The sequence below is a fragment of the Melopsittacus undulatus genome, chromosome 10, assembly GCF_012275295.1.
Source record: "Melopsittacus undulatus isolate bMelUnd1 chromosome 10, bMelUnd1.mat.Z, whole genome shotgun sequence".
Taxonomy (NCBI): Eukaryota; Metazoa; Chordata; class Aves; order Psittaciformes; family Psittaculidae; genus Melopsittacus; species Melopsittacus undulatus.
In genome coordinates this window covers 25,927,778-25,948,048 of record NC_047536.1, presented here as the reverse complement: position 1 = coordinate 25,948,048, position 20,271 = coordinate 25,927,778, and the positions used below count along the sequence as shown (strand labels likewise).

The following is a 20,271-nucleotide window of genomic DNA, read 5'->3' as shown; positions in this document are numbered from 1 at the left end:
TCTGAAATAATTTTTCTTTAGCTGTTAAGTGTGTTTTATGCCCATACAAATGTATTGTATGTCCCAGAGCTGAGACATCTTCTTTAATGTTCTTCTGTGTCCTGATTATTCCCTGGTTGGAGTGACAGTTTCTGCTCAGTTTGTGCTACCAGTGTCACATGCAATCCCATGAAAAGGTCATGGGATTCGGCCCTGACAGCTCTGGCAGAGATTGTTAGGAACCTTCTGGCATTTTCTTAACAGTTCAATAAATATTAGGGAAAAAAAAAAAAGAAAAAAAAATTATTATTAATGCCTGATTTTTTTTGCTTACTCAGCATCCCCAGTTCTGAAATTTTTCAGAAGAGGAAATAGTCCTATTGGAAGATTCCTACTGAAGCAAACTCCTATTCAAAGAGCAGTCCTGATTAGAAACATCCTCTACTTAAATAAGTTACAAGTGGCCCAAAGAGGAAGAATTCTTGTTTTTTAATTCTTGCAGCAGCAGCAGCTCTGAGTTAAGCAATGGTCATGGTGTGTGCGGGGCATCAAAGCAGATAATGTGAGACAAAGGGCCCAGATGCAGAATTTCCTGCTATAACCTAAACCAAATGCCACTGAGTGCAGCTTCCCTCAAGATCTCCCAGCTCCAGTTGTGTTCACAGCCTAGCTGGTGGCCAGCATCCAGACTGAGCATTAGTAAAACCAACAAACCATGCAGTTCCCACAGTAAGTCCCTCGCTCTCCAGCTAACTTACTTAACTGCTTCTAAGAGGGATGTTTCATCTACTGTTGTCGCAATAACCAGTACACGGGTATCCATGACAAAACCAAAGGGCTCTGCCCTACAGCAATGAAGTCTTGGATAAGCAGCGGCAGAAACCGAAAAAGGTCAGAGCTCCACAGTAGCCCTGCTCCACTTCAAAAACAAAGCCCAGCAGTTCCCTAAGAAATGAGGGGGGTTCTTCCATGGCTTTAAGCTCAGACCTGAGGTGTCTTAACACAATTCTCCCAAAGACCAAGGGAGGAAAAGAAAATGCTCAACATGTATACAAGGAGAACACCATAGCCTTCTACCCCTGCCTGCCTAGGGAGGGACAAGAACGAAGACTTTGCATCTTTGCAAAGGGCAAGGAACAGGGTTAGCTTTTCCCCTGCAATGAATCTGCTATTCTGTCCCCATCTCTCTGTCCTGTTCTTGTGCTCACAGAGGTATAATTCCCTCTGCTACAATTTGTTTTTCTTCCTTTAGACAGGGACCATTTCTACACTGTTCTGTACCTGGATGGTCTTGCCACCTTCTCTAAGGTTTTCAGTGCAATCCAGGACAAATTGTTTGGTGATCTGCAGCTGCTCCATCTCATGTCTTGGGTAATGCTGCTGAAGTCCACCAGAAGGAGCCTTTGTGTATCAGGTTTGGATCTCAAGGAATATATTACTGAGTAAAGAACCAGTGAGTTCTCTTAACTGTATTGAATTACCATAACATTAATCTTCCCAATCCATATGAGAATAAGATGGTCTGGATTTGCAATACAATTCCTATACATTAAGAATATGAATGGTTGTATGCCATTGCTGATGACTTTTCTCATAGCCTCCTCATTGATTGACCAGTGTAGTTTTATTTCTTAATAGGCAAGAAGAACTAAATATAGCCCTACAATAGCACGTATCAGATATGTGTTCCTTTTTTCGCTTGTGCTAAGCCTTGTCCAGCATTTGCCAAGGGATCTTCATACTTTGAGATACATCTGTGTGTGCATGAGCTCTCTTTGGCCAGAGAAACTTGGACTGCAGTATTCTCAAGCTCTCTTATCACTGTAGTAAAAGCACAGGAAGGCATCAGCAAACAAGCTCTGCCAAGCTCCTGCAGTTTTGGTCTGATGGCTGGATTGAATCTGTTGGTGTTTTGGGGAGGATGACTGCTTATCACAACAATAAGATGAAAGAAAGGGTTAAAAACCCAAACAAAACCAACTCCCATAAAGTTACCCTTATTTGCTTTCTCTTCTCTTTCCTGCTGTGTTTGTGGTACCAGTTCATTAGACTCTGTGCTTGTAATTGCTGTATCATGAGACAGGAGATGTCATTTCCCATCCTGCTTTCCTGGTTGTGGCAAAACAAGTGCACACTCCCCCCAGCCACACCAGCAGCAATGCTCACCTAGTACAGGCTTAAGCCCTGATTTCTTTCTTGTTCCATTCTGCCTGTAAGATAACTTCTGTTCCTGCCTCTATGAAAGAAAAGGAACTGGGATTCCTCCTTTGAGAGATGTGGGGCTCATGTTTGAAGAGGAAAAGAGAATGTGTTGTTTTTCTTGCCCTGACCAGTGTAAGCATTGAGAGCTGAGATACTCTGCTAGCTGTTGAGAGCTCTGTGAGCCTTGCCTGCCTTGCAGAGGAGTTTGGATGATTTGACTCTTTGCCATCACTTGGAGCAGAATGAAGCGCTGTGAAAGGACAGTGACTGGATGCCAACTGGGTTGTCATTAGCTCGGGAGGCCCAGAAAGCAGCTGATGTGCAGTCAGTGGTGGAAGTCATGCAGACAGAAGGGGTATGACCTGGTAGTGGGGCGGCCCCGGCCTCTGGATGCATTCCAACTCCAAAGGGCTGTTGTGGGCTTGCTGTTGGTATGGACCAGGGACAGCCGGTGCCTGCACACACACACACACACACACACACACCACTGCATAACACAAAGCTCTGCAGATTCCCATGTGACTGTCCCTTTTGCAGAAGGCTCTTAATGTTGCAGTGATGTTGGGTGCTGCTGGCCCAGCTCCATCACCCACAGCAATCAATGGAAATGTGTCCTAGTCTTGAAGTATGGTGCTTTAGAAATGAAAAGCTTAATGGCTTTCCTTGGCTTTGTTTTTTCTCTCCTTCTTTCACGAAGCACGGGGTATTTAGAACTATGGAAGCAGTGCAAGAAAAATATTAATGAATAACTGTGGAGCACAGACATTAACGCATTCCTTTCTCTTGAAATAACTGGCTTTTCTCTGTGGGCTCTCTGAAAGAAAAATGTCTGCAGAGCCTGAACCTGCTGTGTAGAAGCCAAAGTAGATGGTGATTTAGAACCTCGCTGGCTTTTCTGTTAAAATGTACCTCTGCATCTATCATGTGGGAAAAACTCTTCTGTTTCTCTGCAAAGTGATAAGCCTGGAGAGGCAAGATAAAGCTAAGGCACAGGGGCAGTTCTTGAGGGTCTGGCTAATGAGTATCTGGGAGATGGAAACTGAATGAGAAGTGATTTCCAGGACCCCCTCCCACACCCCAGACTCCAACCCGTGTTGGAGGAGAGGGATTAAAGCATTGCAAGCACACTTCACCATCAGTATGGTCTCTGATAGTGGATTCTGAGACACCAAGTAGCTTTTCAGCTTTGTTTTCCTGCACTTATAGACTGGGGTACATGAATTGGATGTGGGGCTGCACTACAGTAACAATACTCCCAGCTGTGGATCTCAGCTTTCCCAGGTCAGGGCTGAAAGCTGCAGCTCAGATCAGACCAAAGGCAGCGGCATTCCACAGCCTCCCTTGTATGAGCTGCCTATGCTTGGAGGGAACAAAATGCAAAGGGGGAACAGCAGAGGAGAACCCCATTGCACTGGAAATGGGAATAACACATCCGTGTCCCGCAGAGGCAGGCTGCAGTCAGATGTTGTGTGTCCAGTGGACAAGCAGGAGGCTTAGGAACCTGCTGAGGAAAGACACTTCTGGACCAGTGGTTAACCCCTGGCTATTGACCAACCCTTCCTCCTGCCTCGCCTTCCTAACGTGCCTTAGCCACACGCCGTGCTCAGGGGCTGGCAAACCGCCCGAGGGCTTTGTCCGCGTGTCCGAGCCCGCAGGGATTGAACGTTTGCACTTGAAATTATTTTGCAACCCCCCAGCGGGAAGGGGGGTTCGGATCCCTCATCCGAGGCGGGTTTCTGTGGCGGGCTCCGCAGCCTCACCCCCCCTCCCGTCCCCGTATGCCCGCGGCGGTTGTAGCCGCTCCCCGGGAGCCGCCGGGACTTGTAGTCTGGGGCAGGCTGTGCCCGAGGGGCTGCCCCCCCCCGTTATCGCGGGGGTCAGCGGGGCCCGGCGGTGGCCCCGATGCCCACCGGGGTGAGGCGGCCTCGGTGCGGGCAGCTCCGCTGCTGCTCCAGGGGCAGTGCCCGGAGCCCCTCACACCCCCCCCCCCCGCCGCCGTGTCCGCAGCGCCCCGCCGGGCTCGGAGCCGGACTACGCGCCCCGAGCGCCCCTGCGCGGCGGCGGGGCGGGGCGGGGCGGGCGCGGCCCTACAAAGGGCGGTGGCGGCGGCGGGCGGCCGCTCCTCACCGGCACGGGCGGGAGCGCTTGGGGCCGCCCGGGCTCCCGGCACAAAGCGCGGCCATGAGCCGGCTCTAGGCCCCCCCGGGACCCAGCTTCTGACTCCGCTCCCTTCGGCCGCCGCGGGGGGAGGTTTCTTGTCGTGGCCGGCGGCGCGGGGTGGATGCCGGCAGGGGCCGGCCGCGCCCGGCACCATGCACACCGTGCAGAAGGACACCACCTTCACCAAGATCTTCGTCGGGGGGCTGCCCTACCACACCACCGACTCCTCCCTCAGGAAGTACTTCGAGGTCTTCGGGGACATCGAGGAGGCGGTGGTGATCACCGACCGGCAGACCGGCAAATCCCGAGGATACGGCTTTGTAAGTGCCGCGCCATGCCTCAGTGTCCCCTCCCGTCCCCGGGCAGGCGCTGGCAGCGGTGCCCGCTGTGAGCGGCTCGGTGCTGCCGCCCGTCCCGTCGCGGCTGTGCGTGTGTCGGGACAATGGCTGGGGTGGGGGTCCCCGACGTGGAGCCCCCCGCGCCGCGAGTTTCAGCACCTCCTGCTGCCGGTCCCGGCTCAGCCGTGCTGTGCCTCGTCTGCACGCTCCCCTCAGCCCTGGGCGCCACCAGCCCCGCAGAACAGCACGAGTGAGGAGGTGGGGAGGCGAGGAGACCGGCGGGTGTAAGCACAACGGGGTAGCTTGGCGAGGGGGGAACCCTCTTATCTATCAGGTCACCAGGAGCGCTTCCCGTCTTGCTTTGTAAGTGAGACCGCAGCAAGCGAAGTTTAGCTCCTGATTCGGAATAGAACAATAAATAAACTCCACGTAGTGCTCGTTGCTGGAGTGCTTACAAAGTGCTAGTGCTACAAACAAAGCTGTGCTTCTCTCTAGGTGACTATGGCAGACAGAGCTGCAGCTGAAAGAGCATGCAAAGACCCAAACCCCATCATTGACGGCAGGAAAGCGAATGTGAACCTGGCCTATCTGGGAGCAAAACCAAGGAGTATTCAAACTGGTGAGGCACCCAGAAGATCCCATCTCTCTCTATTAGAATAACTTGTAAGACAAGGAAACTAGTTACTCAGGCTGGATTAATCTGATCTGATGATGTGTGTTTATCATTCGTAGCTCTGATTGTTGGCTGCGGACACTGTGCGGTCCAGCTATCTCTTCCATATCATCTTACTCATACCTACTACACTAGTGTTATGTATCCAAGTTCATATAACTGAGTTAAAACTAATCCATTTTCTTATCCCCTTCACTACATCCATATTAACAGTGAGATCCAGTTCATCTTCTGCTCTTTGGTTTAATGACCGCAGTACCCAGTGTGTAAAATGAGGCACGATACCCCATTGTCTGTTCAATAACAGCACTTTCACACCAATCTTTAATCTGAATTCCCATCTGCCGCTCCTGTGTATCACATACACATATTAAAATTAACTTGCTTTTAAATGGGGCTCTAAATTTGCTCACATGAATAGCAGATAAAATGCATGTACATGTGGTCCAAGGTAGAATTATGCATGTGTATTAAGAGCTGAATGTGGATGGTTCAGTGGATGCCATTTGTTAATATTTCTCTCTTTTCTGAACATGTTTTAGGTTTTACCATAGGTTTGCAGCAGCTACATCCAGCCTTCATTCAGAGACCCTTTGGGTAAGTGCAAATGGTTCTTAACAGTCTGTTTGAAAGTAAATTCATGAATCAACTTCCTCACACTTTAAAATGCGTGAAAAAAGCCTTTTAGCCATCAAGAGTGGACAGTTTCAGCAGCTGTTGCTAATGCTCTGAGTACTTTATTTCTTGTGAAGATTTCAGAGGTTTTGTGCCTTTGTCAGCTTTAATGTAATTCCCAAAGATTCTTCTTTATCCTCAGTAAATCTTAGTCATAATAAACCCAGTGCATTACTTGCTGCTTTGCCAACTTCAAGAATTCAAATAAATGAAAAATAGTTTCTCTATTATAGTACTCAAGGTGTCAAAACAATTAAGCAAATTCTGTTCTCATGTGTCTCAAATAAGATCTTCTGCTCCCTCTGCGCCGTTTCCCACGTAATAATGCTTAGGATACAGTTTTATCGTAGAAAACAAATTGCATTAGAAACAAAGTCTGTTACTTAATGAAAGTAACATTAGGTCAAAAATTGATTTTGGACAGATGTTATACAAGGCTTGAATAGTCTGCAAAAGTGGGCTTTTGTCTGCTGTTTTCAATAGCTTATACCATCCCTACTCGGTTAGAAAAGTCCTCTTTTTATACATCTAATAGGATCTGGCAGCTGCTCGGCAAAAGACAAGTGTGCTTCATGAGAACAATAGTGACTGTCATACTGCCTTCATTTAACTGTTTAATGATTGATGCCGTTCTTTTTTTACACCATTTCAGAAAGTGAATATTGATAGCAGGGTTTTATTATTATTTTCTAAGGGCATTTAGAAAGTAAGTGCATTTTTTACAGCTTTTGAGCGCCGCTCTGTTGTGGGTTTTGTGTGCCTCTCATAGAAATAGATGGGATTTTGGCCTTTGTCAGCAGGAATACTTCATCCCTTTCCTGCTCTCTGCCCATGGGTTTTGGGGTAGGTGGGTTTTTTCTAAAGAAAAAAATCTGCTAGCAACAAAACAGAAACTTTCACTCCTCTGCCCTCATGGCTGCAGTTGCCAACTGCCTGGGTAATCTCATTCCAATGAGTTTATGGATGTGAGAGGCTGTGTTGCCACAATAGTGCACACCCAGTGTGCGCGTGTTGTGTACGGTTCAAACATGCCAGTGTTCATATGTGGTTACGGCTCTGTTGGAAAGACCCAAAGAACATCTGTCGTGATGTCTCTTTTTTTTTTTCTTATCATGTGTGCAAGAGGCACAGTCCATGTAGGCAAGATGCTGCTTTTTAATAGCTCCCTGTCTGTGGGAGCTATAAGAGTTTCCTTAGCCCCCAAAGCAAGCAGCAGTGGTGCCTTTGAGACATGCATCCCAGAGGCTTTCCAAGTTGCACAGGAGAGTGCAAGAGTGGATGATAAAACCACCAGGCTTTTCCAAGCATGTGAACAGAAAAGAGCAAAATGGTGAAGCACGTTGAACTCCTCGTGTTGGCAGGAGCACTGGCACACGCCTGCACCCAGTGCAGATAATCTGCTGTTCCTGTGGGTGCAGCTCAGGAAAACAGAGGTTTTGAACAGTTTGGTTTTAGTTTCACGTACAGAGGAGTGTTGATCAACTGACTACGTGTTCCTTGTGAGCTAAACAGTTACTGCTCCAGATCTTAGGCATTGGTTTCAAGATTAAACCAGCAGAGCTACAGTTAGCACATACAGCAGAGAGCGCTATAAATTATTTATCAGTTGCCAAGAGACAGGAACCAGGAGACTGGAGGGTTGGAGGCAGGGGATTATATATCATCATTTGCAAGCATCAGTAGATGAGAATTTCATTGCACGCAGTCATTGCTGCAGTACAATTGCTGGAAACATGGGTTGGGCAAAAAGCCGTTCACCTGAATACCATGATGGGTGCTGCTCTCTGGCTTCTGAGCAAAGCATCAGGTGCTCAGTCAAGCAGTAGAGCTTGGCTGCAGGTTCCCTCTTTGTCTCAACAAAATTAAGAGCCTGCCAGGCTCCACTCTTGCATTCTCTTGAACTCAGTTTCCTCAGCCCTCTGTGGGATTTGAGGGTAGATGAGGAGTCTGTCAGGGTCTGACTGTCTGTCTTTGGAAGCTTTACTGAATTACCGCTGTCAGTTCGCTCTGCCCTGTGTCAAGTGGGTCCTTACCAAACTCAAGCTCAGTGGCTCTCAGTGGCTTTACCCATGGTGTGAGATGCTGCCTGGTTCTCCTTCCTGTAGTTACTGTCTCTGTAAATGTGTTTTGCAAAAGATGATTGTTACGGGACATGGATGCTAAGTGTGCAAGCTGGACTTGGCAAGGAAGAAATGAATGAGCCCATTAACTGTTAGGTAGTTAAATCAGAGAAAGCCAATTGTATTACAGCTATCAAGCCACAAAATGCAGGTTTTGGTGAAACCTGAAATGAATGGAAACTATGAAAATTACTTAAACATCAGTGAGGATTATTTATAAACTGAAGGCTTCCCCCCTCCCCCCAGCCCCAGGCACCCAAATGCAGCTGTAAATACTGCCCGGGGTATGTGGAACAGAAAGAGAAACCATGAAGAGCCTCTCCTTCCTCTTGCTGTCCTGGCAGGGGAGGCACTCTCCCAGCAGACAGCATGGAGTCGGTAATAAATCCTCCTTTGAAAAGTGTTCTCTAGACTGTAGTAACCAGAGATCTTTATAGTAAGGCAAGGCAAAGGATGTATCTGTGTCAGGGTGAGGTGGAGATCTAGCTTCTGAGTTTAGGGAAGCAGCATTAGCCTGGAACTTGCAGCGTGTGCTGTGTTTGGAGGCTGTAATACCGATGTGTCCCTGCAGCTCCCGGCCAGCACAGAACTGTGCTTATGGGACCAGAGAAGGGGGAGACCCTCTCTCCCCGAACGCTATTACTCTATTACTGCAGCAGTGTCCCTTTTGTGAAATCTTGAGAAACATATTGAAACTTCTTGGCAGTTGCTGGGAGCAACTGTGCAGATGCTTGAACAGGAGTACATGGTGATGTGGCAGATGTTTTTGTGCCCCCATCTTGGTCCTCTCCCCTGGGAATCTGATGCTGGAGGCAGGTTTTAGTCTGTGGAGGGAACAGGGATTCCCTGGTTCTCCTCTGTGCTTGCTGTACTCGCTGCTCTGGACACGAGCACTGTATGGCAGATGCGTTCCTGTGGCTGTGCCTCAGCAGAGGAGCTATCTGTTTGGGAGATCTACCAGTGACTGAGCTCTTGGAAACATACAGCTGTCTTGTGTAGCAGGATCCAGCTCTTTCCATTGCTGCTTCAGAGACCCTGCTGCCCATCCTTGCATAGCTGCTTGTTTTGGCAGCCCCCGATTCTGGTGTTGGGCAGCATTGGGAAGAGCTAAATCTCTGAAATTTCATGTGTTGATGCTGCTGCATTTCGGAAGTGAAGAAAGTCCCTTTGTGTCTGCCTGCCCCCCCTCACAGCTATATATCCCTAAACCTTCTCTATTGGGTTAAAAATGAAAGAAAACAAACTTTCATCTTTTCTGTGGTTATGCTTATAAAAGGGCACACGCTGGCCTTGCTCTGTTCAGCCCCTGTCAGCTGGCATTCCTTGTGCTCCCACTCGTTCAAAGCTGGCCTGCCCCAGACCCCAGGCAGCTCCCATGGGATGGATGTGCTCCCAGCACCTGTTGTTTGCCATGTGCCTGTAACATGAAAGCCTTTTCTTTTGGGGGGGGGGGGGAGGGGGAGGATTTCCTAAGAAACATCCAAATCCATTTCCCAAATGGCTTCAGCTGCTAGTTCTTGGGCATGAGTACTGCTCTTCAGACCAAATGTTGTCAGTCAGAAAGAGCTCTTTTATTTATTTATTTAGAGTAGATGTGTATTTATAAGCAGATCAGGTGTCTTTGGAAATCTTCCTGAATATCTGCCTCAAGTTGGCAAACACTGCTGTCAGACCCAAGGGCTTGGTGTGTAATGTGTTATGGTTAGGGGCACAATTTGCTCATGTATTATGTAGTATAGGCCTATAGAACAATAAGAAAGGAGAGCATGGTCTGATATACCGACCTTAAACTTGACTGTGTAACTGGTGCATCGAGCTCAAGGCAGCAGTAGTCCTTTTGCAGGGGACAGGCTCTGGGTAAAGGGTGGTATGTGCCATTCCAGTGCAGTCGGGGCACAGGCCTGCCTGTGATGGAGAGCCAGGCTGAGCAGGCTCTAGCTTTGTTTGTACAGCACACGAGTTGGGCTGTCTTCTCTGCATGATTCCATTGCCCTCAGTGGATTTGCTCTTCATCCTTACCAGTACAAGAGCAACCTCCATAGCAGCAGAGACCAAAGGAGCTGGGGAGTGGCAGATGCAAAATTCTCCTGTTCTGGTCTGGCTGGTGCCACATAGTCCCAGTGTGGCAGATTGGTGCATGTGTCTGAATTCTTAGAGTGGTCCAGCTTGTACTTGATCTCATCTTTCCTTTGCACAGCTGCGGGCATACCAGTCCCTAACTGCAGTATTAAACACATGCCCAGTAATCTGAATGATAAATGTGGCTCTGGCTGGCCTGCCTCTGAGCTGAGGACACCAGCGAGGGAGCTAGACAGTTGTTGTGCTGATAATTTGGTAGCAAGGACACTGGGTCACTTCTAAATATGACTTATATGAAGAACTTGTTCCCCACGGATGGGAGCAAGCTACATACCAGAGCTAAATATACTCTATGATCACAAAAGATGGAAAGTCGTGGACCTCGGAGTTAAAACTCAGTCTCCTATTTCTTGGTCTCTTAATCCTGTAAACAGGATCATGCTGTCCCCTGCAATTTCCCTGTTGCCAGCTTTGAGCATTTCAGTGCCCCTGTGTCATAGCTGAGCTGCTGCTGGCTCTGCTCCTGCCAGAGCAGCAGAGGCTGAGATAGCCATGCCAGGGGCAAGCTTGCAGCTGCCCTAGGATTCCAGCTTGCAGGAAGGTGTGGAGAGAGAGTCTTGGATGCTCTAGAACAACAAAGGCACAGCTGGTGATAGACATCATGGAACCTCTTAAAAGGGAATTTCTTTCTTGGCTGGGAAATCACTTGTTTCATCAGTGTAGGCTTTCTTCTATCAAAAATAGATATGTCATCACTTATTCTATAGCTAAACCATTCAACTTCAAAATACTTTGTTTACCCAGGAGAATTTTTCATACATCAAATATGTGGATGGTTTCAATTAAAAGTCACTGAATGGGATCATGTGTAAATAAAATGAACCTGTTAAAAACCAGTTGAAAGTAGCCCATTTAATATAGGTGATGCTACAAGTTGTCAGGTACTTGAGAAGACTTCAAGAGATGTTTCTGCAGCCTTTGGTTTTCTCCAAATTATAGAAGAAAATTAGAAAGCTTAGTTAAAGGCAGAATTCCTGGGGCTTCCTGGGTTTTCCTCTTGCATGGACAGGGTGAATCCAGCATTGTCCTGGGTTTCTCACACTGCAGATGAAGGGCTCTGACTCCCGAAGTGTTCTGGTGTGCAGCATTTTCTGTTTCTCCTGTCAGTTAATTTCTGGTTTGGCTGTGCTGATAACTTGAAAAGGGAGGGGTTTTTCCTCCTGGATAGCTGACTAGTTGCGGATTAACTTCCATGTGGCTTTTTCCTGTGTGCCAGATGGCTCTTGTTTCGGGCAGATGTTATCTCCTGCTACCTGAGTGTTTTTCAGCCTGCTTCTCCAAAACTATTCTTGGTCTGGCCCAACATGCTTTGTTTGGGATTAACTTTTTTGTTTCCTTTTTCCTTTGGGTGTGGGGAAAGCAGATGGAGAGGATAAAGCTGTAAGTTGTTGAGCCTGGTTAACTCGTGGTAGAGCTCAGCATGTTGATCTCAGACTCTGGGTTATGCTAAGAAAAAGGATTGGATCTTACTGAGAAGGTGTACTCTCATCTGTGGCTGGCAACCTCTTTTTAGAACACTTTTAATTTCTTTTGTTGGTGGTTTATTTTGCCCCACACTGGCTATGGGGAAGGTGTAGATTGCATTTCTTTTTACTTGTTCTTTTTGGGGATCCACCTTCCTCTGCTATGGGCCATTAGTTTGTTGCATTGTGAAGTCAAGATGCACCAAGACTGTAAAATGAGGCTGTTGCTGGGCTGTGATAGTTTCCCTACCACAGTTCCTCCAGTTCCTTAAGTTTTCTTTCTCCTGCCAAAATGAGAATAAATTGAAATAATGGATTGCTCTTGTACCCTTCAGTTGGCATTAATGCTTCTTGAGCAATGGTTTTGATTGGCTCAGCAACCAGCTATCACTTAATCCTGTACCATACTCACTTTATCTTCTGATTCCAGCCTGGGACAGTCTGTTGTGGCAGGTTGCTCCTTGGCAATTGCCACCAGTGTGGTGGTGTTTGGTCCCAGTGGGGAAGCAGGAAACTCAGCTGTGTACCTCTTTGCATAGGCTGCTCTATAAATCTCCTCAGAGGGCCACAGGAGCACGAACAGCAGACAGGCAAATTAGCTACAAGATGAGCAGAGATGGTCTGCATTTGCTATTCTGTGTTTGTATCATATTGTAGTAGGGAGGATACACACTGTACAATAGAGCTGCAGAGTTCATCCTTGTCTTACTTTGAGCTGGCTGATGAGGCAGAATTCATTGACATTTCAAGGCATGTTTAAATCAGCTTCAGTAGGAGCACTTCAGGATTGGGAGATTTGTCATATCAGTAGCTGAAGCCCAGCCCATGTCAGTGAATGATGATGCATGGTGGAGTGGTTGGGCACAATGAATGTCTTGATCTGCACCAAAGCACTGGTGGATAAACTCTGTGATCTCCTCCTTGTTGGCAGGCAGTACTGCCCTGGTCATACTCCAGGCTGTAGCCACTCCTCATCACGTCTGGATTTGAGGACAGGTCCTGAATTCCTTGTGTTCCTACAGCCTGTCATGGTGGCTGGGGCCCTTATGGTGCATATTGCCACTGCACACAGGTTTACTTAGAGTGGCTTCACGAAGTGAGTGCTTGCTGGCTTGGAAGTGTCCTTCAGGAATGACGTCTTGGGGTGAGAATCACATCAGGATGTGTCTGTGCATCACCAACTCTGAGGTGTAGAGCTAGTGCAAGTGTGGAGCTCCTGGTCTGCTGCTGCTCTCCAGTGCTGCTGGGATGTGCTTCCCTGAGCTGCTTCTATCTGGTGCTCTTGGAACCCTCTCCAAAATACATCTTCAGAACCCTTCTTCAGGCTGTGGCGGGAGGTGTTACTTGACCAGAGGTAGTTGTCAAGTTGCTGTCATGGTCAGCTCTGGCTGTGCTCAGCTCATTGTGGTGTACCACCTACCACCTGGAGCACAGCACCACGTGTTGTGGCAGTGTGGGTGTCCCTGTAGCAGCTAATGGGTCAACTCTAGTGGAAATGGAGGCTAAATTCCTGGGGTCAAATGCCAGAATTTGTGCCTTTGCTGGCAGACACAAAGGGCTCTGTTCCTTTATCCTTTAAGGAATAAAAGGCTGGTCGTGGCAGTGGCATTTGTGTCCTGATCTCTGCAAGACTGCCAAGAGCCCTGTGCCCCTCCTTGCTTCCCAAGTGCTTGTGTGATGCTGTGTCTCTTGACAGAGGGTTGCAGTTGTCTCCTACATCTCCAGGAGCAGTGACACCAGATCCCATCATGGCTGGTAGAGAGAGATCAAGGGGGTCAGGTACTCCTCTTTGCTGCTCTCCCAACCTTGTACAGCTTGCAAGAGCTGCTCATGCATAGGAAGCCCTGAAGGATGGGGGAGAGCTGAGAAAGTGCAGCTAAAACTCATTTTAGCTGTAAGTCTGATAGGAAATTATCAAATATATGAAGTGCCTCTGAGATGAGTTCTGTCAGCTAGAGCTGATGTTGAGGGAGAGGGCCTGGTTAGCTCGTTCTTCTTCCTTGCCATTGGGAAGAGGTGTGGGACATGTGGCCATCTGACTGTTCCCTTCTTCCTGGCTGCCCACCAGCCTCCCCTGCCCTGCAGCTCACCCCCGGCAGCCGCACCAGTGCAGTGTGATGAGGAGAACAGGTTTTAGGGCTGCACCAAAAACCTGCTGCTTTGCTCTGTCCTTTGTGTTTTGCACAGCAAGAGCAGAAGCTGAGCCCATGTCTCCTCTGCCAGGGGCTCTGTAACCATCTCTTTTGTTCTGTGTCTTCCAATTTTGGCTGCAGTTGTGCCACATAGTTAGGAGCGTGGACTACTGTGTTGGTCCCATCTGCCCTCCTGCACTGCGACAGCCCTCCAGAGTCCCTGCCGTGGCCACTGCTGGCTCTAGACCTAGGTTTGACTGCGCTGATTGCATTTGGTGGCCTTTACCTGTGTTTAATCACAACATCTCACACATCTGCTGCTTGTGGAGTGACTCTGATGTGTGGTAGCAATGGCTGATGGCTTGGTTGACGTTTTACATTCACACTGTGTGTGTTCTAGATGAAGTTCTCCTCTGGCTGGCAGGGCTTGTTGTGAGGGATGGAGGAAAACTGCAGGGAGGGAGGAAGGGAAAGGCATCTTGAAACACACAGATGTGACTCATTCTCTAGAAATTCGGATTAGAGTTTGCTGCTTTCTAGAAGAAGAACTCCAAAAAACCTCCAAAAATCATCTTCAGAAATTATGGCAGGGGGAATATATTTAAGGACTTTAAGTCTGAATGCTAAGCACAGCCTGCAGGGAACTTCATTGCACTGCACTGTTTTGTTTTGTCTGTAGCTGCAAGTCATCAAAGTGACCTTACCTTGGATTGTGCATTTTGATCCTTGAGTTGCCATCTGTCCACCTAATTCAGAAGTCTCAACTGCATAATATCTTGATTGAAACTTCTAGCTAAATTATTGAAACCCCACAGGCCAAAAGAACCTTTTACATAGAAGTGGATTCTGCAGATGCCGAGTATGATTTTTCTAGTGCAGTCAACCATGGTGTGACATGCATGTGTTTATGTACTGGGCTGAGATGTATTTCTGGATACAGTACAGGAGTACTTACTGTATTCCTAGCTAATGGTGCCTTTTATTCAAAGTAGCATTGAAGAGCTGGAATTTTTCTGTGCTAAAAAAAAGCCAGTAGTGGATATCATGGATTTGCTCTGGCATACACAACAGGAGCTACAACGGAGGAGCTGTATACATGAAAGCAAAGATGGTGTGTGGAGTCTCTCAGGGATGAGCTGGAGGCATGCACTCACCCTGTGTCCCTTGCCTGGGGTGGGCTGGCTCTGAAGAGCAGTTGGGTGGCAGCAGGGGACATTGGGGGGTAGCCTGCATTGCTGCTCCAACAGGATGATGCTCCGGCTGGATTACTCAGAGGCTCTTGGACAATCCTCATGGTCACTTTGCAGGTGCAGGCTGAAAGCCTGTGTGCAGAAGAAGTGCAGGCCCTTCCTCGGCTCCTGCTGCTGAGTGTTCTGTAGTATGTCCTGAGTGTCATGATTGTGCACGTGGGTTCTATTGCACTTGTGGAGTGATTTTGACTTTATCAAGCCCTGGAGTAGCAGGAACCCAGCAGTGGGACACTACGTATATGGAGAAGCAACAGGCAGCCAGAGCTTCCCATCACCAGTCTGGGATGCAGGCTGTTGTCTGAGCTGCTGATTTACAAGGGGGTAGAGCAAGAGGCATGTGTGGGGTCCACTTGTATTGCTCCATGTGCTAATGCCAGGGAATGCCTCTGCAGAGCCTTTTCCCAGCCCCTGGCCTGCCAAGATGGCAGCGCTGCACCTCTGTTCTTTAAAACAAAATAAAGGAAACAAACCCCAAATGACCAAGCATGGGACCAGGCCCAGCTCCTCAGCAGAGGCATCTGCTGCTGCTGCCTGCTGTGGGGGACATTGGGTGCCCTTGTTCTGAACTCTAGCTCTGATTCTGTTCTGGCAGCCTCAGCTTATATCAGAGCTAAACCAAAAATGATCCAGTGACTGCTGCCTCATCTCATTCTTGTTAGTCACAGGGTGATATTGGGTATGGTGCATTTATGGACTGAAGGACTTCAAGGTCCCCCCTCTTTGTACTATGCCAGTGATGGCTCTGGCCTCTGGAGATGGTCTTGCATTTAATCAGTCCAAGGCTGAGGTGCTGCTTCCCACCATCCATCCTCCTTGGTGCTGCTCCTCTGGGGCTGGCCTTGTTGTATATAAGGACCCTGACTTCAGAGGTGGTGTTGCTGTGTGCAGGGAAGAGAATAATAATTCTCTCATCATTCAAATTGCCTCAAGAAAAACCAAAGTGCCTGTGAGTGGAAAATGGAGAGAAAACTTGGTTCAGATGAACACTTATTTGTGAGAAGCTTTTCTGCTGCCTGAAGAGCAGGTTAAACCATCTGGTGCTGCTGGCAAAGCAAATGAGATCAGCCTCATTCTGCTGGACTGGAGGGACCAGCTCCATGTGAACCCCAGTATATTATATATGGTAGCTGAGACCTAGGATGGACACTTGGGTGGAATGAAGGTGGCCAGTCCCTTGCTGTGAGTTCCTGTAAGCACCAGAGTCCTGGAGCTTCCAACCCCAGAGATGGATGAGTGGGCAAGACACCCTCTCCATAGCAGTTGAGCTTGGCTCTAAAGAGCAGTGTGGGCACATACAGGCCTTGTGAAGAACTTGTGGGAGGCTTTTAGCAGTGGTCGTGTTTGAAAATGAGCTGTCACACACATCCACACACAAACCCCCAGAGCATCTGAATCTGCATAACTGCTCTGCAGTTACCCTGGGGTTTTCTGTTTGCCAAAATGAGCAGGGTTTGGGGGTGGGCTGGAACGAGCCCTCCAGAGGAGGTTCTGGTTCGTGCTGTTGCCTGATGTGGTTTAGCAAGCAGCCACCAAAGGAATCCTTTCCACAGAGTGTACTTCTTGATGCACATGACTCTGATCTGTCAGTGGCCACGTGCCATTTGCTGGGACCAGTCTGCACACCCCTGTTCCTTAAACAAGCTCCAGCCATGTCAAGCCTGCTCACACTGGAGCTCTGTGCTGCTGAGGCCTGTGCCGGCAGATACCATTTGCACTCTGCAATGATGTGCAATTGCCTGTTTTCATCTGGCCCATGGCAATTTGTGTGGATGGACCTAAACCTTCCAGTTAATATAGATTTTTATCTTGTTTGAGGCCTGACTTGTTGGACGTCGTTTGGAAAATACAGCTCTTTCATTTTGCTGCTTTTTTTGGGTTTTGGTTTTGGGTGTTTTTCCTTTCCTCCTCTTTAGCAGTTTTTATCAATCAAATTAATGGGCAATCCTGCATTAATGATCTCCAGGACCTATGGACTTTAATTGACTAGTGGTGTTAAATTCCTCTCAACAGCACAGCTAACTCAGGGCAGGGGCAAACTGACTGATGAAAAGCAACACCTTAGGACCTCCATTGAAAGGCAGAGGAAATGGCAGGGACTGGCTGGCTACAGAGCCCAGGCATATAAGCTCATAAGCATGCAAGCATCACTGGTGCACTGGGGACTGCTGGCACAGTTGCTACTGAGGAGTGTTATCGAAGGGAAGAAAACAGCATTAATCTCTTATGTTTTACAACAAACACCCTGTAGCATTGCCCTAAACATTCAGTGTTATGGAAACAGGCTTAAATGTGTAGCACTGATAACAGCTGGCAAGCTGGAAGGCCCATGGCTATGGTGCAGGGACAGTGTTCATCCCTGATGGGACGCACCATGTGGGATGAGTGGAGGAGTGTTTCTGGTGCCAGGAAGTGCCCCATGGGCTGTGTGTCCTCTGGAGCCTCCACCAGGGTTTGGGTAGTTGTGGGAAGCGTGGACCTGGAGGCTGTGGGATGCAGTGATGCTGCCAGTGCAGGCAGGGATAAGCAGGGACCAGGGAGATTTGGTGAGCCAGTCAGGCAGTGGCTGTGTTGCAGCCATCCAGGGAGGTTCTTTTAGGGACTGGCAGCCTGGATAGTGGGAGAAACGAGACATGGAGCCCCAGATGTTGTCCATTCTTGCAGTCCATGCTTCACCTTGCACTACTTCCACCCTTGGGTCTAGGAATGTTTTGCTTTTCATTCCCTCCAGCCTGAGCAGCACCTCTCACTCAGGGAGCAAGCCTGTGTTTGTGGCTGATGCACATGAATTTGGGGGAGTAAAGAGGGGAACATGCAGGTTGGAGGGAGCCCAGCCGTCGCTAACTCTCTCCTGTTGCCTCCACAGACTCACGCCTCACTATGTTTACCCCCAAGCTATCATCCAGCCCAGCGTGGTGATCCCTACCCCCGTGCAGTCCATCACTTCTCCCTACATCGACTACACCGCCGCCAGCCAAGCCTATTCCCAGTACACCACAGCTGCCTACGATCAGTATCCCTACGCTGCCTCTCCTGCTGCTGGGTTTGTGGGATATGGATACACAGGCACGGTCCAGCCTCCCATCACCGCCAGCAACCCTGCGGCACCTGCCACCGCCTTTGTGCAGTACCAGCCCCAGCAGCTGCAGCCTGACCGCATGCAGTAAGGGCCCTGCCGCCTAGGACAATCTCTTACAATGGAAGGATCCGACTGGGACAGCAAAAGCAACAACAGAAAAACCCAGTAACAGAATCAAAACAGAAAAAGGAAGAAAAGAAATCACCCTATCCCTTTATTCCCTTTCTGTAGGTGCATATCAATACCTAAGCTATTTATAGTGTTAAGGGCAAACCCAAACCCTTGCAGTCTGACTGTGCTTACAAAAATGGACTTCTGGTTAGGTTTTTTGTTTGTATTTTCTTTTTCCACCCAAATCCGGACAGATACTGTCTTGAAGGTGTTCTGAAAGTGACTGAAATGTTCCACAGGAGAACTACAGATTCTTGCACACATCGTGGTCTGCTGGTCTGCTTCCATCACCCATGGTCTTCTTTCCACTCCTGTCCCGCCAGCCTGCCCTTCCTCCTCAAACTTACGATCCTCCTATTTACTGTTGAGGTACAGAGGTACTTGGAGAACATGGAAAAAAGCAATCTTATTTTTTGGTTGTACAAAAACTTTGTAATACTCAGAGATGCCTTACAGAAAAGAAGAAAAAGAAAAAAAAAGAAACTATTTTTTAATATTTATTGCGATTTTATTCGCATGAGCTGTGAATTGCAGACAGAAGAAGAGTAGTATCTGCCTTGTTTAATTCTCATTTTACTAAATTATTGTATGTAGGTAAAAGTTCTTAAGTAATTGCTGAATCACTTCAACATGCAAAAGGGAATATTGGCTTGAAGGAGAGCAGAATATTCCTTTAGTCAACGCACTGTACTATTTTCCTATTGTAATTGTTACTCTGTTAAGATTATCTCAAATTTAGGTATATTTTTAAATGCAAAAAACCAACCAAGAATACCGAACATTTTGTCTACTTTGGTAGATGTTTTGTTACAATGCTGCAACCTATGGAGACATTTACAGTATTTATGTAAAAGAGATCTGGGGCTGTTGGCCAGCAAAACTTAGGAGAATATCATGCGTGAAGCAAAAGAGAGAAAGGTGTTAGGTCACTGAACAAATGGGTAAACGTAACCTTTTTATGCCTCCAGTCCAACAGCCAAAAAAAGGAAGAGAACGGATGATGTAAGTTAAGTGCATTTCTACAAAGAACAGCAATAAACTATTTTAACTTTTAAAATTATCCAATACTGTATGGTACCATGTTTGCTTGGCTGGAGTCCATTATGGAGTGCTTTCTGTTGCCTCTGCTGGGCCTTCACCCATGAGCATGCCAGGGTGCATGGGAGCATGTGTCCTGTGGTGCATCCTGACCCGGCATTCCATGAGTGTCCGCATCCCTTGCAGCATGCCCCATGTGCTGTTACTTGTTCTGCACATCCCAAGTCACTGAGGGGATTTTTGAGCTTCTGGAGCATTGCACCAGAGCAGTGCGGTCCCCAGTGCTTGGACCCAGCACTAGGGCACTTGCTCACACTTTGTGTGTATAGAGCAGAGGCTATAAAGTGTCTCCCTCCTGATGCAGCTTCAGTGGAAACAAGGACAGCTGAGATCTGGTCTCATCCCAGAATCCTCAGGGTACCACTTTCCTTCTTGTTTGCTTAGATTAAGGGTTTTTCCAGAATTGAATAGAGGTCTGCCAAAGTCTGGTCCTCTTCAAGGGCCCAGTAGTGCCCAGGCGAGCTCCTTTGCATTGTTGAGGGGGCTGCATTTGACTTTCCCCAGACAGTTTGATCTGGAAATTTGGTTTTCAAATTTTGACAATTACAAACTATCAGTTTTAAAAGTAAATAAAATTATCCTATTTGCTCATGCCTGTTTTCTGGTTCATCTCCCTAAAGGTTACAGCAGAACTGGTACCAGGAATTGCCTGCATCTTTGGCACCAGTGTTTATTGCTGTTGAAAGTGATGATGCCTGAAGTCATCCTGAGGATCAGGGTGCTGTAGAGTGAAAGCAAATGCAGTTCAGCACTGTGTCTGATCAGCTGCCTTGGGAACTTAAAGGTACACAGTGG

General features: G+C 47.9%; 1 protein-coding gene across 1 annotated transcript; it reads left to right on the top strand.

Annotated features, from left to right (window-relative positions):
- Window positions 1-4,309: 4,309 nt before the first annotated feature.
- RBM38 (RNA binding motif protein 38) lies at window positions 4,310-19,440 on the top strand. The gene is made up of 4 exons (XM_034067218.1): window positions 4,310-4,661; window positions 5,175-5,298; window positions 5,895-5,949; window positions 17,995-19,440. The coding sequence occupies exons 1-4, from the start codon at window positions 4,494-4,496 to the stop codon at window positions 18,293-18,295; spliced, it is 648 nt and encodes a 215-aa protein (XP_033923109.1). The 5' UTR covers window positions 4,310-4,493; the 3' UTR covers window positions 18,296-19,440.
- Window positions 19,441-20,271: the final 831 nt, after the last annotated feature.